The following is a 12,829-nucleotide window of genomic DNA, read 5'->3' on the forward strand; positions in this document are numbered from 1 at the left end:
TTGCAATTGGGAGTTTATCTCATAATTCTGACTTTATTCCCTAGACCTGAAAGTTAGCTATAAACTCAGAATTTCAAGAAATAAAGTTAGAATTGTGAGAAACATCACAGTTACTTTTTATTTTTTAATTCATGACAGAAACATGTTTGCGAGTTAAGTGTATTCATGGAATCTGTCTATAGACCTACCCTTCAAGGCTACACATATTTTGAAGCTGAAGTACGATGTTGCTGATATAAAATAGAAAATCAGAAGATGTGTTTTGTAATATCCACCATTTGATGCATGACAGAAACACAAGGCGAGATGAATATACAAACTCAAGCTTTTACTTAGAAGCGTCTAAGCAAAACAGACAAAAAAATTTAATAAAAAAAATACAGAGTATGGATTCGAAAACAGACCTATATAATAGAACAAATATGTCTGCTATGCTGATATACAAGAAGTTCCTGTACATTGGTAAACATAAAAAAAAATACATCATAGCTGTGCATTATAAGAGAATATCATAAATTCTTTTTCTCAGGCACATTATATTCAATGAGGTTGAATATATGTGATTTTAATACATTTATCAGTATGCATGTGTGCGTTTATGCAGGGTCTTGATGAAATCACAAAATATGTCTACATCTTCAATCACTATAACAAATCATTGGAACAGTTTACATTTATTTATGGATTGCACAAATGCACTGGAAAGGAGGAACAGTCGATCAGTCATGTCAAACAGTATGGATAAACTCTATAAGGACATCTTGCAGGAAAAACAGCAATAGTGTTACAGATCGTGTAGCAATAATCAACTCTAAGACAGTGAAGAACTGTAAAAGAATGCTGTTAATATGAGTTTTTTGGTCTATGAAGCAATGATAGACATAATGCTATACAATGTTTTACCTGTTACACAGTTATTAGTCTGATTTCATATAGTTTTCCACAAGGATTGGATGCTTAAAATCAGCTATTGTAAATTCATTGACAGTGCGATAAAAGCAGTTGTCATAATATTAAATGGACAACAAACATGTTACATTCAATATCTGTTGTTGAACTGGCAAACATTGTGACAAGTGTGGTTTACTGTGATCATTAAATACATGCTTGAATGATTGTCCACAAGTTACTGTATTGTTGTATGGTTGATCTCAAATATCTCATCATCATACACTCATGACATGCAAAATATGTGTTTTTGTATCTTTTGAATCATTTGTAACCACCATCAGTTAGTATCTATTTTTCCTACTCCTATCTCTGTATCACAACTATTTTGCTTTCTGAGACCAAATGTGAAGTAGTATTTAAATAAAGAGCTGAAGGCCTGATCTCTCAAGCCATATATAAGAGGGCTTAGACATTTAGGGAAAATTATAAACACTACAAAGCAAAAATACATTACATGTAATGATGTCATATAGTCCGTATAAACATAAATAGCTTCTTGGATAACTCCAACTAAAATGGATGCAGCACAGAGACCCAGCTGTATTAAATGCAACAGAACAGTCTTGTTGGCTTTTTTGGCTGATGCTTTATCACAGAAGGCTGTTTTAGCCACAGCTGATATAGAAGCATAAGTAAAGATAATAACAAAAGACACTAAGACAAAAAATATACATGTAAAAGCTATTTCAAGTTTCTTATATATCTGAAGTCTGAAGAGAGTCGTTCTTGAGCAGAACAAATTCATCACTGTGTTTGTAGAATCAATGGAATAGAAAATAATAATCTCAGACAAGCACTGAATCAAACCCATCGTCCAAACAACACCAATGGCCATGTTAGTTCTTCTGTAACTGGTGATTTCTGTATGTCTGAGAGGGATGCAGATGGCCACATATCTCTCCAGTGACATCAAAGCCAGATTTAGTAAGGCAACCTGATAGAGGGATTGTGCAGCCGCAAGAAGAATTATACAGATATTTTTCAAAATAAAAATCCTGCTAACAGCACACACAAACAACACTACACTCATAAAAAGATCGAGTGTATCAAGCCAAAGCATGTGACCAAACAAAATGTAGCGGGATTTCTCCTGAAAAACTGTCTTTCTCCTCAAGGTGAAGATCATGACCCCATTGACATACAGGAAAATAACACATGAGGACACACACAAGAATGTTTTCACCGGTGCATCTCGATCCACCAGCAACTGAACCTGAGTGAGATTAGATGTTGAACCATTAAAAGACATATTCAGAAAAATAAAGCTTTAAGATGTTGACCACAGATGCTGGTATAGCACACTGACAAATACTGCAATCTAAAATGTCCTTGGTTTCAGTACAAATCTCCAGGCTTGCGTGCTGTTGAAGGCACAGAGGAGAAAGATCAGAGCTCTGTCAGAGCATCACACTTTAAATAGGGTTAAAGTCATTATTATTTTACAGACGTGTTGAATCCCAGTGATTGTTTTGTGTATGTGTGGGAGGGATGTCTCTGTGTGTTTACTTTGTTTACCTTGTTATCTTGGCAAAACCTCCCTTTGGGGATTTTTATGAAAATCCTCAATTGGAATTACTATTCATAAGTAAAGTAAATATTTACCCTATGACAATCAAGAGACCCTAGGGTGTGATTACATATGAGCTCAGTTTCAACTAACAAAACTTGTATTTCATTGTTTTCAGAAAACCTCATGACTTTGACTGCATCAACACAGATATGAACAAAATATTCCTCCTCTTCTATTTTGCGAATCAGTCAGAAAAAAAGAGTATTTACTTGTTTACTTGTCATGTTACGTTCAGACTTTGGGTTTAGCATTTTCTGTGCAAACAAAATGCTCAATAAGGTGCTTTAATTTTGGTTTCGTAAGGCCACTGGTATATTAGGCTTTGTAAATTACTTTTAATTACACTTTTGCATGTAATCAAAAATGAATCATATTTCCATTGTTAGTGCACATTCTAATCTTGGGGTGAGCGATTTATCCGTGCAAATTAATTCAGCAAAAAAAAATGTTCTTCATAATCTTTCAACAATATCTGAAAATTATGTTTCCCTCTAGAATGGTGTTTCGTGTCTCTGATTATGTGTTTGACAGCTTTGGGCAAAACAACCTTAAAAGTCACCATGATATCAAAATGGACCATTCTTATTTTTTATGGAATGTAGCAGCACTGTAAATTATTTTTCCAGTGCACTTTTTGTTTTTAATGTATATGCCTTCATAATCTTTAATCAAAATAATTTCCCCTCCCTCTTGCAATGACATGTAATTTATTTTCTGATAAATGTGTCTTATATTTTCACTGAGATGGTGCACCAAGTAATGGTGGAGAGCTGAGCTCTCAAACTTTCGTCCAATTTCTAAGCTTCCTTTTTTGTCTAAAGTTTTAGAAAATATTATTTTTTCCCAGGTGAAATCATTCCTTGACGAACATGATATTTTAGAGTTATTTCAGTCAGGGTTTAAGAACCTTCACAGTACCGAGTCGGCACTGTTGAGGGTTTTTAATGACATTTTTATTGCAGCAGATACTGGCCACTGTGTCGTCTTGGTACTGTTGGACCTGTCAGCTGCCTTTGACACAGTGGACCATGGTATTCTTCTCTCTCGCTTAGAAAACTGGGTGGGCATCCGAGGTTCAGCCTTACAGTGGTTCAGATCGTTTTTAGCCAACAGAAGTTTGTGTGTCAATATTGGTGACTCTGTGTTGTCTTCGGCTCCTTTTACATGTGGGGTTCCTCAGGGGTCGATTCTGGGGCCTCTTCTTTTTTCTTTATATATGCTGCCACTTGGATCAATTCTTCGTACTTATGGCATTTCATTCCATTTATACGCTGACGACAGTCAAATTTACATCCCTTTGCACCGTGAAAAAGCCTTTTGTGCTCGTAAACTATTAGAGTGCATTGATGACATAAAAAATTGGATGTCCTTGAACTTTTTGCATTTTAATGCAAAGAAAACTGAAGTCTTGATAGTTGGGCCAAGTGACAATTGTAAAATTCCGCCGGTGGACCTTGGTTATTTGACTGCATCCATAAAACCGATAGTAACGAATTTAGGAGTGAAGATGGATCAGGATTTAAATATGGACACACAAATTAAAGCAGTTGTCAAAACCAGCTTCTTTCAGTTGAGGCAGTTAGCTAAGGTAAAGTCTGTCCTTTCCAAGCAAAACTTAGAGATATTGATTCATGCCTTTGTTACGTCACGACTAGATTACTGTAATGCACTTTATGCAGGGATTAGTCAGTCTTCACTGTCTCGCCTGCAGTTAGTGCAAAATGCTGCAGCTCATCTGTTAACTGGGTTCCGAAGATACGAACACGTTACCCCCGTTTTGGCTTCTCTGCATTGGCTACCTGTGCATTTTCGTGTTGATTTTAAAATTCTTTTATTTGTTTTTAAGAGCCTGAATGGTCTCGCTCCACGGTATCTGTCTGACCTTCTTCAGCCTCATGCACCGTCCCGCTCCCTTAGATCGGCAAATCAATCTATGCTCATTGTCCCTAAGACAAAGAGAAAGCGAAGAGTGCTTTTTCAGTCGCTGGCCCCAAATTATGGAATGAGTTGCCACTTCATATCAAGCAGGCTGACTCACTTCTAGTTTTTAAATCTCTTCTTAAAACACATTATTTTTCTTTGGCCTTTAACACAGTTTGAGATGACTTTTATTGTGACTGCCCTTTTATTGCGTTAAACATCTGGTTATTAAATTTAATTTTTGATATGGTTACCTTGAATAGTTTTAATGTGTGTTATGTAAATTATTTTGTGTATTGCCAATGTACAGCACTTTGGCTAACTTTGTTATTTTTAAAGTGCTTTATAAATATATGAGATTGAGATTGAGATTGAAGTAATGATCCCCTTTTCAAGATTGTGGCATTCTTTTGTTAAGTTCCACAAACTGAATATAAGCCTAAAGTTCCTGAAGTAGGTTATGATGACGCCTTTTATCTCACTAGGTGGTGGCGTTCCAGGGTAATCTCAAAGAGCTTGTGGAGAATGGAGCCATATGTGTTGATAAAGGTCAAGCCAAAGTACCACTAGACCTTGCGTCCCTTTGCAAGCCTCTATGATCAACTGCGTGACAACCCCAGTGTTCTAGGCAACCCAGCACTCCTGGAATTGCACATTTCTGCACAGGTGTCGATGTAGTAATTCTTGAGGAGAAAGTCTGTCATCCATTGGGCTAGGACACTGAAAGAAAATCTTCCCTTCCACACTGAGAAACAAGATTGATCTGACTTGTCCTAATTCGTTATCCAGACCCCATCTGCGTGCCTCCACTGGTCTGCTACTGTGCCTCTGCACCTTATCACTTGCAAGATCTTCCATAGGATCTTTAGAAGCTCAGGGCAATGCTTGTACACAGGGTACACAACTAGGTGCTGTGGCAGAGGTGGTTTAGTATAGAAATGGCTTTTTACCTTTTCACTTTTCAATTATTTGTAACTTTTTTGAACTGACACAGTACTTTGCTGGTTTGCCGCAGCCCTAAAAAACACATTTTATGACTCAGAAGCGGAGAAGGAGGAGGAAGAAGGGGTCCACTTCATCGAAGACCTCTGCTGAGGAGGATCCGACTCAGGTGGTCCCAGGTCCAGTGGTTCCGATTCTGGTTGTTCCAGGTCTGGTGGTTCGGGTCCGGTGGTCACGAGATGGAGAAGAAAGGCTTCCTCTGTGACAAGTCTGGAGGTCAAGAGTTCGGTGGTCCCAAGTTTGGTGCTCCCAAGCCCAGAGACCAGTCCGGAGATTGCTGCCATCCCAGACGTGCCGCCCAGGCGCCTTACTCTGTCTGCGCTGCCCAGATGTCTTGCTCTGCTGACTCCACTGATCGGAGTCCAGAGTGGGCTCCAGCCTGTGACCAGAGAGGACTCTGCCTCCTGAACTGTGTGGGCTGTCCTGGCCTATTGAACTGTGTTGGTCGCCCTGGCTTCCTGAACTGTGTGCACTGTCCTGGCCTCTGGAATCGAGGTTGCCGCCTTGGCCCCCTGAACGGTGTGCGCTGGCCAGGTCTTCTGAACTTTTTTATCTTACCCTGAACTTTTTTATTCTATCCCTCCCGCTCCTCCCTGGTCTCATGGTGGCCTGTCTGGTAGCTGCTCCTTAAGGAGGGGGTAATGTCACATATGTGTCTTATTTTGTTTAGTTTGTGGTGTTTTTGTTATTTTCTAGCCATGTGCTTTGGTTTGTCATGTTTTGGTCTTATGGCATGTCTCTGGTCTTGCCCTGACCCCACCCCTCTTGTTATCAATGATTATTTGGCCCACCTGTTCTCCCTCATCACCTGCCTGGTTTGTCACCCTTTATAATCCCCTCGGGTCTGCAGTCCTGTGCTGGATCGTTGTCTTACATTTGATGTTCCCTGTTTGGACGTTCTGCTCCCTATTATGTTTACTAATTTTGGTATTTAAGTTAATTTCAAGTTTGTTTTCCCCCTCGTGGGTTTTTGGTTTGTGTTTGTTTTATTTTGTTATTTAATAAAGTCATCTCTTCATGCACTTGAGTCCTTGCTCCCATTTTCCCTTACTGATCCCTGACAAGCTCTAGTTCACCATTATGTCCCAGAGTTCTCAGTAGGCTCACTAGTGACTACACCTGGAGAGCAAACCTCTGGGAGGCGAAGATGTCATCTTGCTTGATGTTAGGACTCTCAAGAACAATTGCAATTCCTCCTTAAGGCTAGCTGATGCGGTTGGCCAAATTTGTCATGGAGTGCAGCCATTGTATCAATGAATGGTGTAGGAGGGTTCAAATAAGCATCTGCTATAATTCTAGCCTACTCAAGTTTAAAGGGATACTTCACTGCCTTTTCATATTAAACTATGTTATTCCCTTAACTTAAACGAGTTGATACATACCTCTCTCGTCTCAGTGCATGCACTTAATCTCTCTGACACGCAGTGACGATCTGATAGCATTTAGCTTAGCTCCCTAAGCCCAGTTCATTCACTATGGAACCAAACAGAGATCAAGTTAGAAGTACCAAACACCTCCACGTTTCCCCTATTTAAATACAGTTACACGAGTAGTTGAACGATCAAGTATGGTGACAAAATAAAACGTGGCGCATTTTCTAATCGGATTAAAAAGGAGAACTATAATGTATGGCGGAATAGCATTTCTGAGAGTACTTCGGCTCGGCGCAGTAAAAAGTCCCGGCTGAAACATCTTCCCTCACATCTCCCTATTGACAGAAATGAGAGAGTGAGGGGGAGGTGTGAGGAAAGATGTTTCGGACACTGATGACTATTTCCGGAGACATGACAATGTTCTCATTTTACAACAGCATCACTGGTATTTATTAATAATAGCAGAGCTGATATCTTTCTGACATTACTTGCAATGTTATTTAAAGCACATTATGATAAATACTTTGCTTGTTACATATAAATGCAACTTTCCGCCTTAAATAAATTATAAATGTTTTGTGTTTATTATCTGTGTAATTATGTATATTTATGCTGAAATATAATAAAATAATGGTTTCTGTTTTTAAAAGCATTATTTGAAGTGATTTTGCTCATGTGATTTTAAAGGTGTCATGAACTGTCTTTTTTTAGTTTTTATACTGTTGTCTGAGGTCAGCTATTGATGTTTGTGTGGTTTTTACAATCAAAAACATCATAACCAATAAGTAATAGGCTATTTTCTACACTGGTTTTGAGGCTATCTCTAAAACGCTGGGTTTTGATGGGCATGCTGCACTGGAGACTTGGAAGTAAACACCCATGGCTAGGATTGGATAAGATTTGCATATTTAATGAGCTTAAGCTCCCCTGTCAGTTCACATAAAGGAGAGGAGAGATTGAGGGAGAAGCAGCAACTGGAATGATTATCTCGATCACAGGGCTCGTAAACGTCTTTATCAAACAAGCACAATGATTTCTCATCCACCCGCGTTTGATTGGTCTATGCGGTCAATTGATCGATATAAGCGCGAATCCCGAGCTCACGCACATATTTTACTCACATAAGTGTGTTGCACAATTCCTGTCGAATCCAAATCCAGCATCGACTGGAGATTTGTTTACAAACGATTCCGCAGTGAAATGAAGTGAACATGTCTTCCACACATTCCTAATATTAGGATCCGAAAGAAGCTTATGCAGCGACTTTGTTCTTCCACAACCAGGAATAGCGCAATATCTTGCTATCTTCCTCTGCATGTTTATTGTTGTTGGCTATCAAGCACGAGCCAATCACCTCCATGAGTCGGTGGGTGGGGCTACTGAATTAGACGTGCTGTAGAGGTGTGTTTCTTAGCGCTATTACATAAGAATGAAGCACAGGATTGTTTGCTGGGCCTGGTATCTATAAAAGCTTTTCTTTGACTAACAAGGAAGATTTTTTAGCTCTGAAATTTAGAGGATATTCTTATATTACCATTTCTTATGTTTATTATTTCTCAATTCATCACCCCTTTAAGGAGCGAACACTGCAGTGCACTGGAAGGATTCAGCGACTGAGACCCTTAAAATAGCCGACTCTCTGATCAGCACTCTAACTACTGAACTAGGGAGCTGATTGAGACGCACCCTTAAAAAACATGACACCCAAGGTGCACTCTCAAATTGTATATAATTTGCGGGCATCAGGCAGCCGCTATCAATATGCGTATGCCGATGTAGAATTTGCTTTTGAATGCAGACTCACTTTTTATTTTTCCCCATTCCAATTATTTGGAAAAATTTACAAGAGAAGATATTTGTCAATCATGTTTTCAAATTAAGACAAAGACACAAGAATTCAAAATGTACATGGATAAATCATTTACTGCTACACTGCCAATAGTGATTTCATTGTGACTTTACGGAGCACCGTCAGCACTGTGGTAGACTTGTGCTGATTTTGTGCTTTGGTTTGGCAAAAAAAAAAAAACAGTCAAGTAGTGCTTGCCATTTCATTTGCATGCATACACATGCACCAGCTTACATTACATTTTTATGTTAAAATTAAGGACAGGATAATATATACATCTACATATTCATGTTAGTACCAAAGAAATGCTCGATTAAGTATTTTATATAATATTACATTTTTCTCATTTCAATTATAAAAATGCATTCACTCACTTCTAGCACATACATATTGATGTCACATATGTTCCATGAGACAGTATTTGACTAAAAAAATGAACTTCAATGGTAACTGTAATCATGTTTATGTCAAATAGCTGGAAAGAGAGCAAAACATGGACAAATAAAACAACCCTTATAAAACACATTCTTAACTCTGTGGTTACTGCGCTGACAAACATTTTGATAAACGTTTAATAGGGTGAATTCAGGGTGAATGGAACACTTTTCCCAAGTCACCTCAATGGCACAAAGTGTCCCAATCAGTCTGAATTCACCTATGTTTGTTAGATATACAGTTGCTTGTTTTGCCAAAGACAAGATTGTGTGGTTTATCACCAGTATCTCATTGAATAAAGTTCATGTCCTTTTTTTCCTTAATAATGAAATAACATTATCCATTAAATCCCTTTAGATAATATTTTAATACCACAACTTTAATTTTCAGCCTCCTCCTGCTAAATGTATCTCTGTATTACAACTGTTTTTCCTTTTGAGACCAAATGTGAAGTAATATTTAAATAAAGAGCTGAAGGCCTGATCTCTCATGCCATATATTAGAGGACTTAGACATTTTGGAAAAATCATAAACGTTACAAAGCAAAAATACATCACATTTATTGAAGTCATTAAGTCAGTATAAACATAAACAGCTTCTTGGATAACTCCAACTAAAATGGATGCAGCACAGAGACCCAGCTGTATTAAATGCAACAGAACAGTCTTGTTGGCTTTTTTGGCAGACATTTTATCACCAGAGGCTGTTTTAGCCACAGCTGCTATAGAAGCATAAGTAAAGATAATAATAAAACACACAGATATAAAAAATATACAAGCGAAAGCTATATCAAGTTGTTTATAGACCTGCAGCCTAAAGAGAGTAGTTTTTGAGCAGAACAAATTCATTGCTGTGTTTGTATCAATGGAATTAAATATAATAAGCTCACACAGGGATTTAATCCAACTTAACATCCAAAGAAAACCTATTGCCATGTTAGTTCTTTTGTAGGTGGTGATTTCTGCGTGTCTGAGAGGGATGCAGATGGCCACATATCTCTCCAGTGACATCAAAGCCAGATTTAATATTGAGGCCTGATAGAGAGCTGTTGCAGCAACAAGAAGGATGAGACAGGCGATTTTCATGACAAAAAGCCTACAAACAGCACACACAAACAACACTACACTCATAACAAGATTAAGCGTATCGACCCAAAGCATGTGACCAAACAAAATGTAGCGAGATGTCTCCTGAAAAACAGTCTTTTTCCTCAAAGTGAAGATCATGACCCCATTGACATAAAGGAAAATAATACATATAGCCACACACAAGAATGTTTTCACCAGTGTATCTGAGGGAGCAGCTTTCACCAGGGATTGAACCTGAGTGAGGTTAGATGTTGAACCATTAAAAGCAGACATATTCCGAAAAATAAAGCTTTAAGTTGTTGAACACAAATGCTGGTATAGCACACTGACAAATACTGCAATCTAAAATGTCCTTGGTTTCAGTACAAATCTCCAGGCTTGCGTGCTGTTGAAGGCACAGAGGGAAAAAGATCAGAGCTCTGTCAGAGCATCACACTTTAAATAGGGTTAAAGTCATTATTATATCTGGCAAAACCTCCCTTTGGGGATTTTTGTGGACATCCTCAATTGGAATTACTATTCATAAGTAAAGTAAATATTTACCCTATGACAATCAAGAGACCCTAGGGTGTTATTACACATGAGTTCACTGTCTCTAACATAACAGCCATTTTCTCCTTGTACTTTGGGGCTATTGTTTAAAGGAAAAATGAAGAACTATATTTAAAGGCAGCCGTAATTGTAAATAGCGATAGATGCTTTTTACAGTGAAAATAGTGAAAATAGTGATATATTCTATTTACACCAGTAAAAGTAGTAGTTCTTTTAACAGTAATTACATGGAATGTATTCTTTATTTTGGCAGATACATACTATTTGCACATCAGTATCGTTAACAGGATGCAATGTACAAATGTTTATTTAAATTATTAAATGGATGCCACTGTAAAGGGACACTTAAAGCCCTCCCTACATCTCCCCCTAACTCTACCCAATAAATGCCTTTATTATTATTAAATAGGGTTGTGTATTGCCAAGAATCTGCCGATACGATACATATCATGATGCAAGGGTTACGATACGATATATTGCAATATTGTACCCCATTTTTATTTTATTTAAGAAATATTAATTTAAAAGAATAAAGAACACAATCATATGCATAAAACATTACAATTAACTGTTTTATTTAATTAATACAGTATTATATCACTATTTTGTGCAAGTAAAGTGACTGCAGGATTCTTTATGTGTTTTACAGGTTCACAGTATAGCAGTTTTTAATTTCTAAACTATTTAGCAACAGAAAGTGCATAGTTCATTAATTCCATGACTTAATGACTCTTTGTTTTATATTTAATACTGTAAAGCTGTTTTCTTTAACGCAGTCTATTGTATAAAGTGCCATTTCAAGTAGACTACTGAACTGCAGAGTTGATCATCATATCCACATCGCTGTGATCAGATGTTTTCGTTCTGCTGCCACCACTGTCAGTTTTGGTGTGTGTTTATTTTGTTACTGAGAGGAAAATGTGTTCTATTCTATCGAAACGCTTCTCAGCAACGTGGATGACGTCAGGATAAGCAAGCTCTCCGATTCAATGTTTCCCGAGTACTGGATTTTAACTTGGCCTATTTTGCAAACAAAATGACATGTCGATTTCCTTTGTGGCTTCTTTGTAGCTGAAGGCAAAATGAGTCCACACTTCAGCTATGTAAACCGCAGGAGCGGAATAATTCTATCGTCTTGTGAGGTTTGCTAATTCTAATGCACACACAGACACACACACACACACACACACACACACACACACACACACACACACACACACACACACACACACACACACACACACACACACACACACACACACACACACACACACACACACACATTCACCGTACGCTTCTCTGGCTCCACGTCAGATACGTTCTGAGATAACACTGCCATCTAGCGGTTGGGTTGCATACAGTCTGTGGTTTAATTCGAACAGAGAGCCACGAATCTTGGATGTAAATAAATAAATAAATAAACATCGATACAGTGTTTTTTAGAATCGATACAGTATTGCCAAACAAAATATTGCGATACTCACATGTATCGATATTTTCTTACAGCCCTATAATTAAACATTTGAGGATCTATTCCTCCCCCTCGTCTCTTGGTGAGTTCAGAAATGAATAAAGCAGTTAAATCTTCTCCTCTGTCCACTACTGTAACATTGATTGCTGCTGAACTTTTCATTACAGTCATTGTCCTCATCGACAATTTCATCCACGGCAACCTCTGCAGGCAGCTCTTGCTTCCAACGACCTATTCTATGACTCAATACAAGGTTAAATCCATAACTGGAAGGAATTTGAATCATGGGTATGTGAAACGTGTAAGTACAACCTGTAACCCTGCAAGTTGGCTGCTTGCACAAGGAAAAGTTTGCTCCCCTGGCTCTGGAGGGTTCCACCACAGCTATCATTCTGGGGCTTCCCTGGATTGTTCAACATCATCCTGAGGTTTTGTGGCACAATGGAATCATCTCAAGTTGGTGCCCCAACTGCTTTCATTCTTGTTTTCTTTGACTTCCTCGACCTGCACGTAGACCTGGAACTGGGTGAGTTATTAACCTGCAGATATGTGTACCCACTTTTAATTCCCGGAACAGAAGGTCACGGAAGAGTACATAGAGGAGGCTCTCAAGCAAGG

General features: G+C 38.2%; 2 protein-coding genes across 2 annotated transcripts; both read right to left on the reverse strand.

The window, feature by feature from the left end:
• Positions 1-1,228: 1,228 nt before the first annotated feature.
• Positions 1,229-2,200, reverse strand: LOC137046004 (odorant receptor 131-2-like). The gene has a single exon (XM_067423062.1). It carries the CDS (start codon positions 2,198-2,200, stop codon positions 1,229-1,231), a length of 972 nt encoding a protein of 323 aa, XP_067279163.1.
• A 7,286-nt stretch (positions 2,201-9,486) lies between these two features.
• LOC137046876 (odorant receptor 131-2-like) lies at positions 9,487-10,461 on the reverse strand. The gene has a single exon (XM_067424317.1). The coding sequence runs from the start codon at positions 10,459-10,461 to the stop codon at positions 9,487-9,489; it is 975 nt and encodes a 324-aa protein (XP_067280418.1).
• Positions 10,462-12,829: the final 2,368 nt, after the last annotated feature.

Source organism: Pseudorasbora parva, chromosome 18, assembly GCF_024679245.1.
Source record: "Pseudorasbora parva isolate DD20220531a chromosome 18, ASM2467924v1, whole genome shotgun sequence".
NCBI classification, from domain to species: domain Eukaryota; kingdom Metazoa; phylum Chordata; class Actinopteri; order Cypriniformes; family Gobionidae; genus Pseudorasbora; species Pseudorasbora parva.